The 24,700-nt window shown below is 37.5% G+C and overlaps 1 protein-coding gene across 4 annotated transcripts in view; it reads left to right on the top strand.

The window, feature by feature from the left end:
• dtx2 (deltex 2, E3 ubiquitin ligase) overlaps positions 1-24,700 on the top strand; it is a 49,617-nt gene that overhangs the window by 19,678 nt on the left and 5,239 nt on the right. For 3 of the 4 annotated variants that reach the window (XM_012956691.3, NM_213669.2, XM_012956690.3), the window contains 4 exon segments: positions 2,544-2,602; positions 11,640-11,780; positions 19,442-19,509; positions 22,162-22,320. In XM_012956691.3, the coding sequence (XP_012812145.1) occupies positions 2,544-2,602; positions 11,640-11,780; positions 19,442-19,509; positions 22,162-22,320 (427 nt within the window). 4 annotated transcript variants of the gene reach the window in all.

A 24,700-nucleotide genomic window follows, 5' to 3' on the forward strand; every position in this document is an offset into this window, starting at 1 on the left:
TCCAGCAATGGTGCAGCATGCTAATGCACTTATATGGGTATGATAGCATTAATGCTGAATGTCTGCATAGCACATTCAATTGAAACTTTCTTTTTTTCTGGAAAATTGTAATACTATAATAATCCTATGCTTACAAACAGTACATTATAGTCGTAACTTACACTATACACTGGATGAGTTTTTTTTTATTTTTCTTGATAGCACATTGTGTATAATCTCTTCCAGCAACTTGCATTTTGCCTATTAAATAAAGTTAAACTATTTCCCTCAGAAAGATGTCTTATATTGATGCTCTTGCCTTGAGTATGTGTTTTGCTTCTGGTCTTGCCCTACTTCTTACACTTTACCATGTGTCACATTTTTACCAGCTTAAAGCTGGCCATACACGCAACGATAATATAGGAAGAAACCTCGTTTCTTTCCTCACTTTTCCTCTCACCTCTTCCCTTTTTGACTCACCTATACTTTTTCTAACCATTCTGCTTTTTACTCTTTCCACTTTCCACTTACCCTCACTTCTTCTCTGCTTTTCTTTCCTCCTTTCCTTTTTTTTCTTACCATACCTACATTCCCACATTCACATTTTATGTGCTGTCCATTTTATATCTATGACCTCCATCTCTCCACTAGCTGCATTTTACTCATTTGATTTTTATTTGAATGCAGTTTATTTTTTCTTTCCTTCTTGTTACCTTCCACACACACCCTCTTTTTCTTACACATTTCATCTGTTATTTTTTTTTATTGGTTGATTAAAAGTTTTCAAATAAACATGAAAGCCAAACAGTTTTGGTTTTGTTAAACATCCATACCTTTTCTAAACTTATCCAAATATATCAGCTGTCAGTCATAATGTACTATCCTATCTTTCCCAGGTGGGCTTGCTTTTGTAGCTTACAGTAAAAATTATAGTATTTCTAACAATAAAGGCTTTACCTTGTTAACCATTAGTAGTAGTATATATTAACTCATATTTATAGAGCACTGCCCTATACATGTCCTTCAGTTGTACAGCGATGCAGAATATCTTAGGTTCACAGTATTAATCTATTTTTTCTTTCCTTTAATAAAAAAACAAATAATCAGAAGGTATTAATTTTCTAAGTTGGTTGGTCATATTGCCACTTAGAAAGAAGGGTCCACACTCGTAGGTTTTACATAGAAACACTATGGTCATTTATTTGCTACAGCAGCAGCCTTTCTCAAAAAACAACCCATGTCTAATTATGTTTTTGAGGGAAAGGTGCTAGTGGTGGTGTCATGACATCATCAATGTGAGACAAGGAACATTTGCATATAACATTTGCACAATGAACACAAGACACACTGCAAAAACACTACGAAAAAGTACTAAAAGTGCCAATCTGTTCTGTCATTAGAAAAATAGAATTTTACAAAGGGACACATGAGGATTAACTGAAAAATAACCATTAAACTGCGTCAGTAATGGTCTCACCCTCAAACAATACATTATGCAACTTAATGAGCCCTTTATTAGAGAAACCGAAAAGTTCAGCGTGATAAACGCCACTTGGATGTGCCGTTTGTTGTCTGACAACATTATTTTACAATATGGCTGATTGGTTTTGGTGTGATAACCAAATTACTTGAGATGGCCGACAGTCATTCTATTTTTTCCATGCAGTTCAGATTAAAGGGCATATTTATTAACATTGGAGACAAACATCACCGGTGATATTGCCCATAGCAACCAATTAGATCTTTGCTTTTTGTTTTCTAACTTGTTGGTGATGGTTCAAATCTAATTGCTAGATATGGACAACGTTACCAATGATGTTTGTCTCCAATTTTAATAAATACACCTCTGTATGTACTGCATAAATAATGCCGTGTGCAGACTCTCGCACAGTGAATTTTGGTGCAGAAACATGTGAGTATGCATTTTTGTGCTGAAATCCACTCTGTGTGTCTGTACACAGGCTGACACAGCGCATTTCAATGCAGACATCGAATTGGGCTGAGGAGAGCTGAGGGACTGTTCCTTGGCCTGCCCTTATGTGTAGGCTGGGAAACCGCTTCTTGGGCACTATCCAAGAGCTATAGCAAAGGCGCTATTTATTGTTCTATGCTTGTTGTTGCAATCAAATGTAGCTGCCCCAGTGATCATTTGAACTGAAGTCTAACAAATTGCCCCTCTCCCCCAGAGAACAGATAAAAATTGTCTCTAAATTTTCTCAGTGTAGCCACTAAAATTTTTGTTCTTGTTTCTCTGTCAAAGATTTCCATGTTTATACAAACCAGTTCCCATACTGTAGTAGGTGTCTTTGTGTATGTGTAGTTTTCTAAGCATCACATTTCTTCCTTTTCTTCAGTTTTTGTTCCACTCCCTGCCCTTCTCTCATGTAGGATCGCACCTGTACCTCTACTCATGCTCATTCACTGAACCATTTATAGCAATGAATTGCACTCTATAGAAAACAGCTGCCTGTATATACATGTATTTTTTATTTTTATAGTTTAGCAAAAAGTTCAGCCCTTACATTTTAATAGTTAACTTGTGTTTTTTTTCTTCTTTTTTTAAGCATACCGTCTATCCCAGTAAACACACAGAAGCAAAACTCAACAAAGCAAGCCTTAGCAGGTAATAATATAATAAATATTTAAATGTTCACACAGTATCTGTGTGCTATTACTGTAGTTCTTGGTTAAAAAGGCAGGTGGTGGTTTATTCTGCCGTTGTGTTTCTGTGGCTCTGCTTAAAAAGCCAATATCCCCTCCCCCTTTTCAGTTATACATTATACAGAGGCAAATTCCCTAATTAAAGCATTAGGCAAAAAGTATGTTTAGGACAAGGAATGTTAAAAATAAAGAATTTTGATAAAGGGGGTTCTATTGTTCAATTAACATAAATCATATTTCGGTAACTTTTCATTAATTACTAAAATATGTAGTTATTGTTTCTTGGATGTCAAAATACATAATGGTTTGTTCTCATTGCTCACTAATGCTTGCAAAGATTCTCTCTGTAAAGTGCTAAAGACTGGTGTTGGGAGCCACAAGTGTTGTGGTGTATTTTAGTTACATATTGTATTGTATCTTTTCTATATACAATCATTTATTTCACCACTGACAGAATTATTTTTATTCTTTATATAGCTTTGTAACCAATAGTAAAGCTGGTTCTCTTGGTGTAGCATGTAATTCTTAGTCATAAATGGTAATTGGTAGAAATATCTTTATTTAGGTTTCATTAGCCCACTAGCTACATTGCCTAATCTGCTCACATCTCTATACAAGTATGGGATCCCTTATCCAAAAGCACGTTATAAGTAAAGCTCCAAATTAGGGTATGGCCATCTCCTATAGAGTTTAAAATGATTTCCTTTATCTCTGTTATCATAAAACTAAACCTTGTGCTTTATCCTAGCTGCATGCATTCATATTAAATGTAAAACATTAGAATTCGCTTTATTTAAAGGATTTTTATTAGGCAAGGTATGATGAGCCAAATTATGGAAGGATCTAGCGATGTGTGGGACAGCCCTATACCCATGGGGTTCTTGTGGATTGGGCAGGTTTGGGCTGACCTCGGCACACCATTTGCTGGTCACAGGCAGGTTCGGGTTTAGCTCTTGCACCTGTTCTTCCCACCTGCGACCTTACACTCCCAGCTTCTGAATTTATAGGCTGTGGCGGGACAGGCACAGGTCTATAAATATAGGGGAAAAGCCAGGTCAGGTTTGGGTCGGGTGTGGGTTGAATTCAGCTCAATAAACAATCTTCTTTAGTTGTATGGACAATTACCGTATATACTCGAGTATAAGCCGATCCGAATATAAGCCGAGGTACCTAATTTTACCTAAGAAAACTGGAAAAACTTATTGACTCGAGTATAAGCCTAGGGTGGGAAATGCAGCCACTTCTGCTAAGTTTCAATAATCAAATAATTAATAAAGGAAGCAAATTGTCCAATCAAAGCTTATCCTATCATCTACATCTAGAGGATATCCTGGGCAGTTGGCACCCATCAACAGGATCCCAACTTACTAGTTAACATACATAACAAAAATACTGTCTCTGTGTTTTATACCATTGCACTAATGTGGTCCTTAGCTGACGCGTCTCCATAAGCCCAGTAAATGATCCAATTGTAATGAAGTCAGCCCAATTTGGCCCTAAATGTGGATGAACAAAGTGGTACCAGATCTGCGCATTCAGTAACTATATGTGGCCAACCCCTTAAAATGCAAATATAAGAGCTGGCTCTGATATGTGATCTATGCACTCATATGAAAACTCCAGTGGCACTTATAAGGCTAATAATGAACTTCCCTGTAGGAGTGGAAGATCTAATAATATGCTACCGGAGTGCTGTTATCACAGTGTATGGACTGGGTCTACATATCCCTGTAGTAAGCATCTTAATTTTCTGAACTGAGCTTAGAGTTCTAGACAAGGATCATTTTATTTCCTTGGTTCCCTCTCCATCCCATTTACATTTTTCCTTGGCCTACAGCTGAGCAAACTAAATGGAGAACTGCTACTGGTTACTCGCCTTTAACAGCAAAGCGGTTGCTACTTTCAATGCATATAATCATAATTGTCCGTGCAGATCTCTTTTCCGGTAGGAGAGTGGTGGGTGAATACAGGCTGCGCCGCTGGCATTCATAATCACAATTGTCCGTGCAGAGAGAGCTGGAGAGTTTTCAGATGAGTGCAAAGATCACAGAAAGCAGCAGAGTGCCGAAACCCCGCCCCCCACGAGTACTTGGGCGGACGCGTATGCGTATCCGCTCTCCTACCGGAAAAGAGATCTGCACAGGCAATTCTGATTATGAATGCCAGCGGCGCAGCCTGTATTCACCCACCGCTCTCCTACCGGAAAAGAGATCTACACGGACAATTCTGATTATGAATGCCAGCGGCGCAGCCTGTATTCACCCACCGCTCTCCTACCGGAAAAGAGATCTGCACGGACAATTATGATTATGAATGCCAGCGGCGCAGCCTGTATTCACCCACCGCTCTCCTACCGGAAAGAAGTTCCTAATGTCATCTGCACGGACAATTATGGTTATTAGCATTGACAGTAGCAATCGCTTTGATGTTAAAGGCGAGTAACCAGTGGGTGGGGGGGCGGCGTGCTCGCCGAATGCCATTACAGCCTGTATTCACCCACCGCTCTCCTACCAGAAAGCTGCCAGGGAGCGAGGAGCGCTTAGTCCCTTTATCCCCCTCCATCAGTGTATTTCCCAACAGTGTATAACTACTAAATCATGCCGAATGCCATATTCACTCGAGTATAAGCCGAGCATTCGTTTTTAAGCACTTTTTTCGTGCTGAAAAACTCGGCTTATACTCGAGTATATACGGTAAGTTTATTATTACAGAAACAGAATGAAAAATAAAATTCTACTTTTTTAAAGTAGTAAAGAAAATAAGAGATTGCACAAATATGAATGTTTTGGACTATTGTGCTCTAAGGCTAGTGGTACACATGGTATTTTACTGAATAATAGAAATCATCCCTGTCTGTCTGTCTGTTTTGTGTGCATCAGTTAAGTTGCTTGCCAAGTAACACAAGGACTTGTGACAGATAGACAGGGGCATTTTGTCCACCCAAGGGGTCATTTATAAAGACCCCATACCATGCCCATTAGTGCTTATTCATGAAGCACTTGTTTTTGGAGTGCTCTGGCAGGCAGTAAGGACAAGGCTCCTTAGCACCCTGCTGGCACTCACTATGTGTATAAGTAATGCTTACTTGTCTCTTCCCTCATGAATACAGAACTGCTGAATGCCAGCAGCTTTGAATTTATGGGACCATGATGCAAAAGTACATGTTATCTGATTTGTAGTTTATAGCTCAATATGTGTGTTTTTCTTTTTTGTTTTTTTTTAAGAGCTAAAAAGTGACTTGTTTTGAGATAAAGAGTAAGCTGCAGATCTTGTTACATAAATAATATGACATCTTGGTTATTCATGTTTAGTTTTGCAATTTATACATATGTATAGAGAAAGTTTATTTTTTTGTGTATGTGACTTTCATTAATCCTTTCCTTTAATGGGAGTTTGAAAGGAGGCTCTGTAATTAATCATCAGTCTCCTTTATCCCTATGTTCTGTGACTACTCTGTATCGTCTTTAGCTTATGGCACATTTACCGAAAAGTGAAAATGATTAAATGTAAATGTTGCATATAAACCCCAACATTACAAGCTTTGACAGGTGACTTCCATACATATGTATTGAACACTTCTTTAAAATATTCCAGCAGAGAAATATTTAGTTGGGGAATGTAATATTGGTCACTAATGGCAAAAACATTTCCCTACAAAAATTTGCATTGTGAACAATTTTGTGCGAATGTAAACTATCTTTTGCAAAGTATTTGCCTTTCATGTGACAGTAGTATAGCAATAGCAAATTTTTACTTTTATACCAGCACACATTATATGTAATAACTGGAAAAAGTAGCTATTTTTGCACTAACATTTATGCCATTTTCAAGCACGTCTTAAACATTCGCAATGTGCAGTTACAATTCACAGTGCAATAACATTAGATTATGAAATGGCAATTTTTATTCTTATTTGTGCACAATTTTCTTCTATTTTACAGATTTTATTACATTACTCTAAAAAGTGTGCCATTCAGTGGAACCTGAATGAAGGTACAGTTATGGGATCCCTTATCTGGAAACCTGTTTTCCAGAAAGTTCCAAAATACAGAAAGGCCATCTCCTATAGACTGCATTATAAGCAAATAATTCTAATTTTAAAAATGATTTCCTTTTTCTCTGTAATAATAAAACAGTACCTTGTACTTGATCCCAACTAAGATATAATGAATCCTTATTGGAGGCAATAAAAGCCTATAGGGTTTATTCAATATTTAGATGATTTTTAGCAGACTTAAGTTATGGCGATCCAAATTACAGAAAGATCCCTTATCCGGAAAACCCCAGGTCCCGAGCATTCTGGATAACAGGTCCCATACCTGTACTTCAGATCAGTTTTTGTAATTAGGAGGAATCTTTTAGTGAATTTACCTGAGAAATCCTGCAGTCTCTGACCTTCTAGAGCATTAAAATATATTTATATTTTTAGGTTACTTTTGTCTTATTTAACTAGCCCACAAATTCTCTGGAAATTGAACTGGAGATTACCTGAGTTTTCTTTGAAAAATCTGCTTAATTAAATAACTAACACAGCATTGCGACACAAGCAGTGAGAATAGAGGAGCTGTTACACTAAAGTGGAGAAGTGAAGACCCTGTGTAGTAGAAACAAAACTGTGATCCGAATGTATGCAACAGAGTGCACATGTTACACACCATGTGGCAATAGCCGGTGGTTGTTGCAAGGCGGTCGGTATGTGCTCACATGTTGGGGAGAGAACCAAATAAGTTCATCTTCTTTTTAATTTGTGTCAAGTGTTTGATTTCCTTCAACTTTGCTTCTTTAAGCAAAACTGGGTATTATGCATGGCGTTATAATCTATAACAGACTGGAGAAGGATGGTGCATGCCAATCATTTTTATTTTTAAGAGAGTGGCGAATCAAGTTTCTTGGTGATGCCATATTTTTATATAAGTCTAAGCTACATATCTGTGCTTGCAATTGAACTTAGAGAATTTGTATTATGGAGAAAGGTTTGACATGATATTTTACTCTGGCCACTCAGGTCACCACAGTTACCACCCAAGCAACAGTATTCAGGCTCACCATCTGTACAGGGCCACCATAAACTTAAATGGATATTCAAAACAGCACATATTTACCAAACCCCTCACTGTGACTCCTCTTGCTTTTATGGTATTTATGGTTTTTATTTAGTATTGGATATGAATATAGGACATCTTGTTTTATTATATATTGTCTTAGCTTTAGATGCTTATATGGTGGTACAATTTCAGTATTTGGTATAATTAGTGGTCTGACTGAGACCCTGCACCCCCCACCCCCCCCATCCTTTTCTTATTGCGTTGTGGAGGTATATGAAAAAATGTGCGAGAAAAATGAAACATTTTACTTTTCAAGTATTTACAGAAAATTGTACCACTTGTTTGTTAAATATATGAATTTAAGGGGCACAGATAAATTCCATAGCAAAATAAAGTCCCAAGTCCACAGGCATTGGTGCATTTATAATGAAATTTCAGGTCTGCATTGTGTCAATCAACTCAGTGGGCTTATATGAATAAAAAAAAATAACAACCTGACTATTTGCTTATAAGCTTTTAGACCATTCATTGTTCTACAGTATGTCTATTGGATGGACTACTACCTTGGTTTCTTCTGTGTTGTGCTTTAATGAAACCAATTTACTCAACTGAGTAAATGTAATAACATATGTAGACCTTCTCCCATATAACAACATCTCATTGTCTGGCATGTACGCATCTGTGTTCTAAATTGCTATTCCTGTTTTTAGTAGGCTTTTAATGTTCAAATGCATTTAAAACTCATACTTTGATGTAAAAATAGCAACTCTGCATGCAATACTTCAGTACAACCAGAGCTATAAAAAGGCAAATTAATAACATTGCTTTGTATAAAAGTACAAAGTTATCTTGGCAAATAGTCTTTGTAATGCAATGGCAAGTTTTTAAACCCTACAGAGCAGCCCTTCTAGATTCTAATATACATGTTCATGATCAACTAATGTTGCAAGGGAGCAGATTGGAAATATCTGAACACTGCAGTCACCAGCCCTGCTGCAAAACTCTGCCTCTGGAAGGCAGTGTAGCTGAGCCATTTTGATGAGTGAGGTTGCTGCAGTTTAGGTGGGCTTATGCAAGGGTAATTGTTCTATTTTCTATGCACAATGACAAGTACTGTTGAGATGAAAGCTGTGTTCTCTTTACCAGAAATATACTCAGCATTGGTTCAGAAGATTACATTTCGCCTGGATATCCTGTGTTTTTACTCTGCTGTTGTCTTTTTATTTTACACATTTGTTATCTTGCTGTATTGTGTAGAATTTTCAGCTCTGTGCCCTTACCATTGTATACCTCTTGGGTATTGTTGGCCAACTGCACTTGATAACACTGTCTGCTTACTTCCCATATTGCTATTTTGTAGTTAGTTGCTTTTCACCCTTAAACTAATCACACATGGGTTGTTTTCTATGCTTATTTATGCTTCTACATCCAGTGTTCTTGTGTATGTATGCCAGCAGGGAAAATGACCCATGTTACAAAAGTGTAATGGCACATTGGATGTTTTGTTTTGTCAGCTGTTCAGAATTATCTCCAGCATGGAAGTGCCAAAATGTCTTAAAAAAAAACAAAAACCTTTGAATTTCATACTAAGATAACTGTGCTTGTTAAACAGTTTACTCTCCTAGTTATGCAGAATCAACACTTCAGTTTTACAAGCAGCTATTCTGGTTGACTTCAGTACAAAAGTAATTTTAATGTTATGTTGCCCATGTTGCGCAATTTTTAGGACGATTGACAAAGCGTTTAGTGTGCCATTATCCAAATGATTATATATCCTAATATTTCCCTGTTAGAATCACATATGGCACTTTTCTTAAAACTTTAGTTATACAGTATCTACTTGCTGTAATTTTGTATTCAGAAGGCAGTCGGTAACTAGCTAAACATCTTCAAGGAAAAAAATACAGCAAGTCTAGTTCCTTTGACTTATTACTATTTATATATCATGACCTAGATCAGGGGTCCTCAAACGTTTTTAACAGGGGGCCAGTTCATGGTCTTTTAGACTGTTGGGGGCCGGACTATAGTTCTCAAGCTATGCCCCCGCAAGGGGCAGAGCAGCACAGGTAACACAGCACCAGTGCTTTCTCAAGGTGGCATCACTTCTCCGATGTAATTGATAAAGTCAGGCAGTTTTGTTCTATAATCTTTTATGTAGTCTGGACCTTTGCAAAACGTTAGTTGCCATTGAATGTCAATGAAATTACATTTGCATAGAAAATGTTCTTATATATTGGTTTCACATACCATATGTAATGCTATGGTTGTCCGTCTCTGCCTTTCCCAACAGGGGTCCCTAGAAAATGTATTATTAATCTTAAGTCTCTAGTCAGGGAAAAATGTCTCGGTACCTTTGTATGATGGTCATTTAGACAGTTCCTATTATATATCTTTGACTGCAACCTACCTGTTAACTACTACTTCTACCTACCAGACTGCTCCAAAGCAGATGTCAGTGCTAAACTAGGAGGCAAAGTGTGAGTCCTGCTTGCCAGGGCATTTTTTCGACTCTGACTGGCAACATGCTTCCCCGCTCCCCGTTGTGTCCTCCCGCTCCCTGCTGGATCCTCCCTCTCCCACCTTCCCCGCTGCCAGGAGTGAGGACACAGCGGGGGCCAGGTAAATTACTTTGGGGGGCCGTAGTTTGAGGATCCCTGACCTAGATAAATGAAAACCTTCACAGTCATTCAGTTATACAGCCTTTGTTACTGTAGCTTTTTCCTGATCATTTTCTCATAGTTAATGTTTGCTGTACCTGGAAGCAGTCTTTTTTTTCTACACTTTTTCACACATTTTTCTTGAACCAATATATTTATTTTGATATTTTCAAGATAATATTGATTTTGTTTTTTCTTTATTTAGTATTTCATTATCCAGTCTTTCTGTCCATATATGTTATAAAAATGTCCACATGGACCAGCACTCCATTTCTTCTGAATCAATACCTTTATTCATGTATCGAATTCACAAGTATGCTGAATTAAAAAATGTGAATTTGCTAGAAAAGCAGAGCTGGTCCATATGAACATTATTATTATTATATAATTTGACCTAGTACCCATGATTGCACAAGACCAGATTGAGTGCAGACACTTTCCAAAGTTATATGTTATATAGATATTTGATGAAATACGTGAAAAAATTGGAAGGAATTGTTGGAACTTAGGAAACTAGGAAATTAATGAAAAATGTGTGGTGTGGTTATAAGATGGCATAGGAGCTTAATAATTGCAGTAAGTTTACTTTGACTGGAGGTAAAGGTAGTGGCACACAGGGCGATTTAGAGTATACTGTCTCATGTAGCTCTGTGGGCAGGGGACAAATCACTACAAATTACCCCTTTGTAAACTTTAAATTGAAAGGTGCAGGTGCAGTTTCACATTGATCATCACTATGAAAAAAACATAACTTTCATTTGTAATAAATGTCAGATTCAATTTTAGACTTTGCTGGAATTCCCTACACATTTTGCTATACGAAGCATTCCAATGAAGGCTACAAAAACTGTTAATACTTATGGTCTAATGTGGCTGTGTCATTAAGTACAAGCGTGAATTTAGAAAATGTGACAGATATCTTTTGAATTTGATTTTTTGTAGCTTAGTGGGCAAAATGCTCCCAAAAATATCTGCCATCCCATTCACATTGATAGGAAATCACCTGCAAGTATCAAGTGCAGTCAAGTGACATCCAGGGAAAGGGTGCCTCTGCATCGGGTGCATAGATCCTGCACAGTACTATTTAGTAATGTTTTCTGTGGGTTTCACTACTTGTTTTATATATATTTTCTCATCTCTTTACATTTGCATTGAACACCTATTTTTTTTTTCATTTTTTTTAAACTTTTAATTTAACATTCATTTTATTTAGAATTTGTTTTATTTATTTTATTTTTGTTTCTCCCTCCCCACTGTTTTCTTTTTGAATGTCTGTCTATTCCATGTACACCAAAAGGCATGACGGCTATTCTGATGTCTGCAGCTGGGCTCCCAGTGCGCTTTACTTCTGCACCTCCACCTTCCAACCCACCCGTGAACAGTAAACCTGATAAAAATCACAACTCAGTTAGGAAATTGAGGAAAATGCCAAAAAAAGGTAGACTGCATTCATATTTTCAATGCCGCTTTAACTTGTTAATTGTCCAGGTATTCACTCATTTTCTTTATTAATTGAATCAATGGAATATAAAGACCTAATTCCATATTTGTTCATCTTTATATTATTTATAAGGAGTCAGCACAATCTGCAATTGTTTTTTCTTATTAGTTGTTTATTTCTAACCTATTGCTCACAGTTGAGGTATCTTTGGTCTTTTGAGTTTATTATCTTATAGAAGTGGCAATTTATAAGATTATAAGGCTCGTTTACAAGCATAATTGCAATTGCAATCCCTTAATGTTTTGTTTTGTTTTTTTTTTTACCCACAATGCAGTGTTTCTCCCAGAATTCCAGTGTTGTAGCATAGGCTTTGGTAAACTGTGTACAAATTCCAGAGCAAGTTTTTCTTAGTCAGTTTGTGTGCAAATGGGTTTACTTCTGACACACAACATCAAGTTAGTAACAAACAAAAGTGTTTTTTATTAGTTTTCACCTCTTCAAGGCGAGTTACATGGAATTTATCAGAGCAGGCTCAACTAGCGCATTGGCACTTAGCGCAAGGTTAAGGAATGTGTATGGGTGCAAGTACAAGTACCTTTCAAATGTACATCTGGCACACAGTTTATTGTGGTTGTGTTTGTAAATGAGCCTTTATTACTTGTAAGGGGAGAGGCCATGATTAAGTCACTTGGAAAAGATGGGGCTGGTAATAATGTCCAAGTGAGCAAGGAAGTGTAAGCAAATGTTACACTCAGGTTTTTTAATGAAAATCCATCTGCTTAACAGCACATTTAATCTAATGTAAATTTCCCTTTTCAGGCTCAGACACTTAAACTGCATCCATCAATTCCAGACTATGGGAATAGTTCATAATCCTACACACGTTAAAGAAAAAGTCTGAAAAGAAACTTCTATTTGAGCTGCCTTTTAAATAATTAAGTTTGTCTGTGTATATTTATGTGTATGTAAAACCAGTACATAAGGATTAGTGGTCTGAAGTACAGGTATAAGACTGTTATTCAGAATGCTCAGGACCCAGGGCTTTCCAGATAAGGGATCTTTCCATAATTTGGATTTCCATTCCTTAAATCTACTAAAAATAATTTAAAGGATACATATCATTTAAAAAATTAAGAATGTAACAGTGATTTATACTCCTCTAAATATAGAAGGATTGTGCTTATAAAAAGTTGTGTTTCGGACTGATTTATTGAGAAATTCCACCAAAACTCCACTAGTCTCGGCCATCTGTCCCACTTCCTGCCGGCTGAATTCTCTGGACGTGCAGGGGAGCCGCCGGCTCTCGGTGCAGGCACTCACTGTAGGATAGGAACCAATTAGCAGCTAGGCTGTCCTGATAGGGAACTGAAGCCTTTCTTTGCTTGTGTGAGTACAAGGCTGTGATTGGCTATCCCCCCCCCCCCCTACTTCTGGCAGGGACTGTTAGGACACGCCAACTCTTCATTTGAAACAGTGACAGAGACCTGATAGGATCTAAAGGGAACTCCAGTAAAGGGGCCATTTTTGCAGACTGTATTCAATTTTAGACCAAAGTGAAACCAGCACCATATATTATTCATAATTGCCTACAAAATTACGTTTTTTTTCCATTTTTCCAATATGTCTCCTCTAAACAATATTTAAACCCAATGAGAATGTTTTGCCTCAAATAAGGATTAATTATATCTTAGTTGGGATCAAGTACAAGGTACTGTTTTATTATTACAGGGGGAAATCATTTTTAAAAATTAGAATTTTTTTTTATTATGTAGTCTATGGTAGATGGTTTTTCCGTAATTCGGAACTTGGATAGCGAGTTTCCGGATAACTGAAGTAGTGTAGGGTGCCCTTGAATCCAGGTTCCATTTGTGTCCCATGCTGTTCAGTTCCCTGTTATGCTGGGAGGCACAGTTGGGAGACAAAGGGCCAACTGCTCAGGGTGCCTTAGTCGGGGTGCTGCACCCTGCCGTGGGATTTTCGGTACTCTGTAGGTGGTCAGGTCTGTATTGGAAGGTTACTCTAGTCCAGTGATCCCCAACCAGTGGTTCGTGAGCAACATGTTGCTCCCTAAACCCTTTGATGTTGCTCCCAGTGGCCTCAAAGCAGCCCATTTTTGAAAACCTGGCTTGGAGGCAAGTTTTGGTTGCATAAAAACCCCAGCATAATGCCAAACAGAGCCTTCTGTAGGCTGCCAGTCCACATTAGGGCTAATAAATAGCCAATTATTGCTCTTATTGGCACCATTAGGAACCTCTTTCATGCTTGTGTTGCTCCTCAAGACTTTTTCCATTTGATTGTGGTTCATGGGTATAAAAGGCTGGGGATCCCTGCTCTAGTCATACAAGTCATACATACTAGTCATACAAATAAAAAAGTTTGAGGGGGAAAAAAAGGAAAGTGCAATTAAATGTTTTTAGAATAGCATTTTTTACTTGTGCTAAAATTATGCAATTAATGTGTTTCCTGTCCATTTAATAAATGTTTAAATGCAGTTTTGGGATCTGTTTTGTTTGTTGTTTATTCACTACATTAAGGTAAACCCACTAATGGAGCTTTCTTTGATAAAGAAAATAAAGCCTAAACTACAACAACACTGCCTTTTTAAAACAGAGTGTAGAGATGTTGAAATCAATACAAATGGCCATGTAAATAGAATGGTGTGTGATAATTATCTTTATAGTATGCTATTAAATAAAGAGAAGCACATACCCCCAGGAATAATTTTTTAATCATGCTATATAAATTGCTCGTGCAGCTGCTCTGCAAACTATGTCCAGCCAAAGTCAATAACGACTTTCACGCCAGTCATGTTATTTGTGTCTCATAAAAGCTGAAAATGTTCCCAATGGGGATTGATAGCATTACTTTGGGAAATTGTGAAATTAGACATCAGCTTAAATGAAACAAGAAAACCCAGTTAGCGGGGATGCCAGTTTGTTTGACTTCCCTGTGACTAATCTCTAACCTGGGACCCTGGTCAGTCCTTTAGTTATTAGAATTATCAGGCCAGAATAGGTTCTATAGACCACCGCCACCATTTTAGTTGTTCTTTCCAATGAACCCCTGAATCTTATGAAAGTGAGTAAATCACTTTACTGAGAAGGCACAGAGTATAGATAATTGTGAACAACTAAAATGGACACTGTGCTCTCTACACTCCATACACACACCCACTCTTGTGTGTTTTTTGAAGAAACTGATTCTGGGGCCCCAGTCAGCAAATAGAATCAGCTAACAAATACACCCACCTGTGATTGTGTGTTTTTCATTGTCCTTTGAGAGTACATATAACACCGTAGGTAGCATCTTCTTACATTTCAAATAAACACGCTATTTTGTATTTCTTCCTTCCTGCTTAATTGAGCTACATCCATACCATGAATTACCACATGACACAGGATGTGGTGTTGGCTGTCATATGTACTTACACTTATAATTTAGCACTGTGTTAATGCAGCAGCTTAAGCAACCGGAAACCTTGTGAAGTTTGGCTAAGCAATAGAAATTATCAAAAAAATTTGAAGCATGTAAGGGGCATCACCATTTAGGGGGCAGATTGTGCCTGGATGCTGTCGCATGAGTTTGCACTTGGCCACACTCTACTGTCAGATGGAATGTTCTTCATATTAAATGGACCTTTCTTTTATTCTTGTCACTTTAAATATACTCTTGAGCATACTGTAATTTTGTTTATTAAATCCTATAAAATGTAAATCTTTGGTATTAGCTGGAAGTACTTTGAGCAATCTACTACAGAAATATTAAGAGACAGCTTTAGTAGTGGAAACTACTTTGGTAGGATGCTGATTGTACAGATATAATTCTCCCTAACTGGAAAACCAGTCAAAGCTGTTCCACATGAAGGAAGCCTGAGCTTAAACAAGAAACATTAAAACAGAAGGAACAAGGTTTAGCTGGTCCCTCCCAAAATATTTTCTGTTTAAACCAGACTCCTTTGCTTTCATTGTTTAGCAGGAGTGTCTAAGCTAAGGGAGTGTCATGAAACACAAGTCAGAGCAGACATTTATGCATCAATGTGAAATGTCTAACTTTTTTTTTTTCTAATGCTGTATCACTGATTATTAGACTTTGCTGTGTTCTAGGCAGACATTGACTGTTCATCTGTACTAACTGCTAATTAAGCCACCAGTGCAGGAATGTTATTGGTATGTTGGTTTAAAGGCATAGGTGTGACCGGTGATCACTGTAAAACTGACAGCTATAAAATACTGATGCTGATAAGTAGCTGAGCTGCATTCCTTGTAGTCTCATAGAAGTCGAATTGTAGAATGCATCACAACTGATTACTAATCAGTGAACCATAAGCAGTATTTTATAGCTGCCTTTCAGGTCAACTTGAAACATGTAAAATAAAACTCTACAGCATATTTGACAAATATAGACCCAGATCCTCATACATAATATAACAAGTTAAGTATAATCTTTGATGCCAACATATTCACTGGCTTTGCTACCATCCAAGCTTACATGGTAGTCTGCTTGATTGTATGTTGATCTTCAAAAAAAGCCAAGTGCTTGGTTTCAATGGCAATGTAATGTTAGCAAGAGCAGTGGCGTAACTATAGAGCTCTATAGCCGCTCTCCTTACTGAAGTTATGCGTGCCCCTTGCTTAATATTTGTAGAGGGTACACATTACTTCAGTGCCCACATAAGAGTGGCAGAGAGGAAGCGGCAGTTAAGTACCTTTTTTCCCCCGGACCCTTCTGAAGATTTTCTTGCAAGGGGTTCCGGAGCATTCTAGGCACGCCCTAAGCAAGAGTCCATCTAGTCGCCTACTCATTTTTATTACCTTACTATATTGTTCCTATGCTCTACTGTGTGTTACTTCCCTATCCCTGCCCTTTCACTGCTTAACTTGTCTCTTATCTTAGCTGCTTACTTTACACCCCCTTCTCTATTTTTTTTTTCCTTTCTGCTTCCCAGCTGATTTTTTTTGCTGCCCATCTCGGGAACATCTGTCATACTGCCTAGAAAATGTGGTGTATGGATAGAAGCAGCTGTTACTCACTGTTTTCATATAATAGCAAGCAGGGTCTTCTGTTTCATTCTGAATCCCTTGTTTTATGGTTAGTCCCCTGATTGGTAGAATATTATGGTAAAGCACTGTGTAACTAGATGAAATCATATAAATAATGATGATTACATATAACCAGTTTGTGCATCCTGTGCATGACTGTGTGCAGGGATTTATTGACTTGTCATGACTTGTTTTATTGTTGTAACTTTGAAAACTCTGATTCTCAGGACCTGTATAAAAGCACTCAGCCTTCAACTTCATGCTTTTATATATGGTCATAGAGAGTACATTATTCACTGTATATTCTGGACTCACTTTCAGATCCCATGAGGCCCTAGTGCCCACATAGGACAGGGCAGTGGCTGGTATTGGTTCTTTTTTGTTGAAGTGTCAATTTCTACTTTATTTTTGTGAAACACGCATTTTCTTGTATTTTTGACTATCGAACATTGCATTCCAGTTGTTCTGGTCACAACTTAAGTCAGTAGTTGGGGTGGTGTCAAAATATTTTTAACAGGTATGTATGTAGACACCTGAAACCTAAATGGGCGAGGCCTGGGTGTTGACTATGAAAAGCACGAGGCCTTTATGAAACAACCATGCTTTGTTCCAATCAGGATATCATTTTGCTGTATAGTATTAGACTGGGGTAGCTGGCTACACCTCCTAGGCCTACCATGAAAAAGTTATAAAAGTACTGTGCAAACAAATACATGAAAACCAAGCATATGTGTGATACATGGATTGATTGTTTGCTCCATCTGCATAGGAAACCTTGTGCTTATCAACAAATGCAGTCTCCTTTTTAGGATCAAGGGCAGAAGAGAAAAGAGATCCTAAATGCAGCCTGCCTTGGTACAAATTTATATTATCCAAATGTACTAGTGAGTCCACAAATTGCCCAGGATTCAATGATCTCTACACTGGCTTTTGAAATGCCCTTCTAATTAGGCCATTAGGGCATTGTAGAACAAATGGAAACAGTGCTAGAGAAAAAGAAATGCCCAACCCTGTTCACATCAACTACAGACTGAGGCATATTTTCTAACCTAGGACATACTAATGCATGAACCCACAGAATACAGAAATCTCCATGCATTTTCTAACTGAAGCAGGACATTTAGACCCAGTTGCTTGATGTTTATTATAAGCCAATGCATTTGGACGAATTTACCCAGTGTCAATAAATTCAATGTTTGTGCGACTGTCTCTGCGAACTGTGTGAAATCTAGCTAAAATAAATTAGCAGCAAAGAACAGTAAAGCTTCCTCAAATAATATAATCTGTGAAAGTAAAAATGCTTGATACCCCCTCTTAATTCTGTTTGAACCAGAAAGTTCCCAAATGCATAAAAAATGCCATGTGTCGCATGTGTTTTACTATGTAGGAAATATGGATTACTCCATGTCCTTACCCTGAAAGCTTGGTAGAACCAAATTGTTTACTAGCTTCTCTCTCCGTTAAATTAGTCCTTATCTAGCTTTCATGTCTGTCATCCTGTTTATTGCTTCACGCACCCTTTGACCACGAATGGCAGTAACTGCCAATCAGATAGTAGTTATTAAAACTGTACAGTGTGGTATATCCCAATAGTTCTGTATAAATACAGTTATACATACATACAAATCAGATATGGTACAAATTAACTCATACGGTTTATTTAGATTTGTAAAGCTATATATTTTTGGTTTTTAAAACTCATCTTGCTAAAAAAAAAAAGGGGGCTAAGCTGAAAAGTGAATAGAGAGACATTAGCATTAATATATATATATATATATATATATATATATATATATATATATATATATATATATATATATATTATATAGGCCATTAGGACCGAATGCAATATATTTAATAAATAGTCTGCAGTTTCTTAGTACAGGTATGGGATCCCTTATCCAGAAACCCATTATCCAGAAAGCTCAGAATTGCAGGAAGTCAATCTCCAATAGAGTACATTTTAATCAATCAATTTTTTTCAGTTATATTCCTTGTACTTGATGCTCAATAAGAAATAATTAATCTGTTTTAAAGTAAAAACAATCCTACTGGCTTTGATGTAGAATATAAATGATTTTTTTAGTGGACTTAAAGTATGTTGATTAGAAATACAGAAAGATCTGGAAGACCCATGCCCTGAGCATTCTGGATAATAGATCCCATACCTGTAGCACCATGTTTTAACAGCTTGATAAAATGACTGGGTTCTTCATTTATGAATGAATGAATATTTCTGTAAACCCCCAGCATTTCAGATAATCTATCTGTAAACGAATCTTGGGTATAAAAAAAAATAGTGGGTAATATTAAAATGTCTGTTGTACTTTTATTCCAGTATCATTAGTGATTATTCTTAAGGGTGGGAAATTAAGTGTACATGCTTCAGTGTTCTGATGCATGCTGAATGTGTGTGCTATTCAATGGGGTAATAAAACCCTATGAGATGTATAGCCTTGTCCCCCCTGGGACTGAGTCGTGTGGTTGAGCACAGGCTGCACCTTTACCTTTTCACAGAATGCTGTTGGGTAGTACTCTTAACTTCCAATGACATGTTACTAATAATTTTTTCCCTTTATTTCTAATTTGGGTATCTAATGAGATTTGTTTTTGTTGCAGGAACTGCTACTGAGCCTGAGAAAGTTGTAAAGAAATATCTTGAGAACGTAGAAAAGCCACCAGAAGAGGTACTTGCCAGAGCAATGCTGTACAAATAGACCTGTATATTTTCCTATAGCTTTCTATGTCATTTTTTATTCCTGTAAATCAGTTGTATGATCTCACTTTGCCTTCTCGAAATATGTTTAGTTCCTGTTCGCTTTATAATTAGAAAACAGCCTAGACCAGTGCTGTCCAACTGGCGGCCCGCGGGCCCCCCACCTGTCTGGCTGCTTTGATGGCTTACTCTTGTGTAAGCTTTAAATGGTTTCAGTACTGAGATTAACTGCCCCCCCCCCTGCATGGTTCACACCTCAGATTCAGGCTGTAATCAGGCTGTGTTGTTTAAATATGTAATCCCCTGTGTTGTTCACACCTTTTAATCTCTGCATTGTTCACCCCCTGCAGTGTTCACACCTCAGGCTCAGGCTGTAATCACCCCCATTGTTCCCCTGTTCACACCTCAGAGCAGTAGAAACCCACAAATAACCCCTGCACACTACAGAAAGAACATATACTGAGGTGGTACTGCAATTAAAAAGTTTTTTAATATATAGTTATTGTGCAGACTGTAGGAGCAGGCTACAGGCAGCATAGGGCAGGCAGAGTATGGCACACACAGGCAGAATAGGGCAGGCAGAGAATGGCACACACAGGCAGGGCAGGCAGAGTATGGCACACACAGGCAGAATAGGGCAGGCAGAGAATGGAACACACAGGCAGGGCAGGCAGAGTATGGCACACACAGGCAGGGTAGGGCAGGCAGAGTATGGCACACACAGGCAGGGCAGGCAGAGTATGGCACACACAGGCAGGGTAGGGCAGGCAGAATATGGCAGGTTTTGCTGTACTACAACCATTAATATGGGTATGGTCATGTGATAACACGGGTGTGGTTTCAAGTGGGTGCTGTTTCAAAAAGGGGAGTGGTCAAAACTGGCTTCCATTATCGGCCCTCCACCACGTAGGTCGGAAAAATTCCGGCCCTCGGTACCACAGAAGTTGGACAGCACTGGCCTAGACTATGAAGATTTTCATTCATCTAGGCCATGGTATATCTAGTATAAATAAATCTAAAGCAACTGGACTTGTTAAGTAATTATTAAGGTTAAACGTCTTCAATGATTACTTAACAAGTCCAGCTGCTTTAGATTTATTTATACTAGATATACTGAGCACTAGAGTAATAGGTGTCAGTATATTGCACTAGTTGAAAGGGAAAATATGTTTTATGCCATTATACATATGTGTGTTACACCTGTGTAATTTGTCTGAATTTAAGCCTAAGCTTAAAGGAACAGTAACATCAAAAAATTAAAGCCTTTTAAAGTAATTAAAATATAATGTGCTGTTGCTCTGCAAAAAACTGGTGTTTTTGCTACAGAAAAGCTACTAATGAGAGGATTTGGAATTTGTTAGGATAATAGGTCCCCCTTTAAAGGAACAGTAACACCAAAAAATGAAAGTGTATAAAAGTAATAACAATATAATGTACTGTTGCCCTGCACTGGTACAACTGGTGTGTTTGCCTCAGAAAGACTTCTATAGTTTATATAAATAAGCTGCTGTGTAGCCATGGGGGCAGCCATTCAAGCTGAAAAAAAGGAGAAAAGGCATACAGTTACATAGCAGATAACTAGTAGATAAGCCCCATATAATGGAGGTTTATCTGTTATCTGATAAGTAACCTGTGCCTTTTCTCCTTTGAATAGCTGCCCCCATGGCTACACAGCAGCTTACTTATATAAACTATAGAAGTCTTTCTGAGGCTAACACACCAGTTGTACCAGTGCAGGGCAACAGTACATTATATTGTTATTACTTTTATACACTTTCATTTTTTGGTGTTACTGTTCCTTTAAGGGGGGAACCTGTTATCCTAACAAATTCCAAATCCTCTCATTTTAACTAAGCAAAATGAACTTTATTTACACTATATATTATATATTTAATTCCTGTTGACTTCAGTCTGGGGACTCACAATCATAGTAAGCAGGCAGACACCTGTTATTAAAGCAAAAATCCTTTAAAGCTGTAGATGGTTTGAGACGCAAGGTGAGGGGATGGGCAAGATCAGGTGTTAAGAAAAGTGAGACATTTGGCATATGGTAAGTAGCATATAGTGTGTAATCAGGGAGTGCTAGGCTAAAAGAGGGGTAACCTTTTAAGAAATGTGTTTTAAAGAGTTTGTAAGTCCTCCTCATGCCAGTTGGTATTTCCTACAGATACTCTGATTTTCTCCCACAGTCCAAAGACAGACATGCATCATGTATGTGCTATATAAATAAAATATAATAAATAAGAACAATTATATAATTTTTTTTTTTATTTCTGCACTTATAGGTATATGCAGTGGTGTTTTATCTTGCAATTATCTGGGAATTGTCATTCTATTGTCAATCTATGCAGTAACGTAATATTATAACTGAATATGAACTTTATATAAAATGTCTCCTTTAACCTGCCTGTATGTTAGTGGAGTATGGGTGGAAATCATTGCACTGGTGTAAACTTGTGTATATACAGAAAGAATATGCAAACCTCTTGCTAATAGTGCCCTGGTCAGAATCAAACCAACACCCCATGACTTCTCCACTGTGCTGCCTATGCACAATGAGGTTGTGCTACTACTAGAATTTTTTTATTTTTTTTTTAATCTTATTCTACATTTTCCTTTGCAGGACTGCATAATTTGTATGGAAACACTGAATGTTGCTTCTGGATACAGTGATGCTGTCGAGTGCAAGAACATCAAGCCAACTGCAGTAGGGAAACTTAAGAAGTGCGGCCATACATTTCATCAGCTTTGTGTGCTAGCTATGTATAACAATGGAAACAAGGTACAAAATGAAATACTTAACACATTTGTGATATTCCTTCCCATTATCAATAGGATTTTGAATGTTATAAAATGTACACTGTTTTATCTAGGGGAGCTTAATTCATTCTGTTCATTAAAATAGATCTTCATTTAGAAGCAAAGCATGCAATTTGGCCAGGGAGAAAAAGTTGATTTAGGAAATGTTTTACATTAGCAGAAGATTAACACTTCAAAAACTCTCTTGTTAAGTATCACAGTTTCAATACTACAATATTTAAATTCATATACTGCTGTATCTTGGTATTAAGCAAATTCATATCACAACAGAAAACTAACCCCTCAAAACTCGATAATATTGTCAGTTCTGCTGCTACAATAATAAGAAATAAAGGTACCTGTACTAAAATATATTAGCAGTATTTAACTTCCAAATGCATATCACAATCTCACAGAGCAAAAAGATCTTGCTAGTGCAAAGTTAATAAAAGGCTGAGTGTTATAGGTCAACTTCTACCATATATATTCTATAATACTTCTGCTGCCGCTACTGATACCATAGTATCTGGATGTCCAACAGCAGGAAACCTATTAGTCATTAATGAGAGTATATAGTTTAACTTTTGCAGTACAGGTATCTGACCCCTTACCCGGAAAGGCCATATCCCATAGGCTCCATTTTAATCAAATAATTCACATTTTTGGAAATGGTTTCCTTTTTCTCTGTAATAATAAAACAATACCTTTCACTTGATCCCAACAAAGATATAAATAATCCCTTATTGGAGCCAAAACAATCCTTTTGGGTTTAATTACTGTTTAAATAGGAGATCCATATTACGGAAAGACCCCTTATCCGGAAAAATCCCAGGTCCCGAGCATTCTAGATAATGGGTCCCATACCTGTATAATGAATCAGAATTATGCTAGTTCAGTCTGTAATCCAGTTGCTTGCTTTTCTCTGCACTGCTAGTTCTAACTATTGAAACATTTTAGCAGTTCCCAGACCTCCGAAGAAGCAGGCAAGAAAACATAGTCTGTGGTGGAGAAAGGCTGACTTCTTCCAAATAACTATAAAACTAATTTTAATGAGTTGCCTAGAATTACAATTTCAATAAGGTATACAATTTTTGAACTCCACCCAAACACGTTTTTTCAAAGTAAACCTAATTTCAAGCAAGTTTGCACTATACTTAAATTAAAAAATATGTGGCCTTTTCTTGGTTTTAAATGTAATATTATGGTTCGGAACAGTTGCCTAAGCCTGGCCCTCTGTTCTCTGATCTGACCACTTTGAGACTCTGTTATTGGTTATAACACTGAACAGTGGGAAAAATATTTACACCAGCACACCCTTACCTCCTGCAGAGAATTACTACTTGGTGCACAGCCTAGAGAGTCGGCACCCTCCACACAGTCCGGTCAAAATATTTCAGCCAGCACAACAAGAAAAGTGCAAGCAGGGCTTAGCCCCTGCGTGTTTATTCAAAATGCAACGTTTCGGGGGCGTACCCCTTCGTCAGGTGGTATGCCTGACGAAGGGGTACGCCCCCGAAACGTTGCATTTTGAATAAACACGCAGGGGCTAAGCCCTGCTTGCACTTTACTTGTTGTGCTGGCTGAAATATTTTGATATAACACTGAACAGAACACTAGTGATTACTTACAACCTATTTCCCACCCCAATAAAACTAAAGTTTTTAGCACAGGTGTGGGACCCGTTATACAGAATGCATGGGACCTGGGGTTTTCTGGTTAAGGTGTCTATCTCCTACCTTAAGTCTACTAAAAAAGATGATTTAAACAGTAATTAAACCCAATAGGATTGTTTAGGCTTAATTATATCTTAATTCGGATCAGGTACAAGGTACAATTTTATTATTACAGAGAAAAAGCAAATCATTTTTAAAAATGTGAATTATTTGGTCACAATCGAGTCTATGGGAGCCTTTCAGTAATTTGGAACTTTCTGGATAATGGGTTTCCGGATAAGTGGTCTAATACCTCTATACACATACTCATTAATATAAGCCCATATTGATCATAATTCAATTATTATAGAGTTTGTTTACTTTACAGTAAATTTTGAGGCTTGTTGTACTCCAGCTGATGTTACAGCAAATAATACAATTTACACACCTTTCTTTGAAATAATGTTTGGCAGTTTTCCCCCTTTATTGCTCAAAATATACATTCCTGCAAAACAAGTTTCTACTGTAATACTGCCTATTTGTATTCATAGTCCAGATGATCGTCAGCCTTCCCTCATTGTTATTGTGTTTCATATTAAGATCAGATTTACACAAGTAACCCAATATATCTACGACCAATCTAGACATTTAAGGGGAGAATGAATGGGTTCATGGAATTCACACTGGCCAGAACTTTCACATGGATCTAGG

Source organism: Xenopus tropicalis, chromosome 2, assembly GCF_000004195.4.
Source record: "Xenopus tropicalis strain Nigerian chromosome 2, UCB_Xtro_10.0, whole genome shotgun sequence".
In the NCBI taxonomy this organism is placed as follows: Eukaryota; Metazoa; Chordata; class Amphibia; order Anura; family Pipidae; genus Xenopus; species Xenopus tropicalis.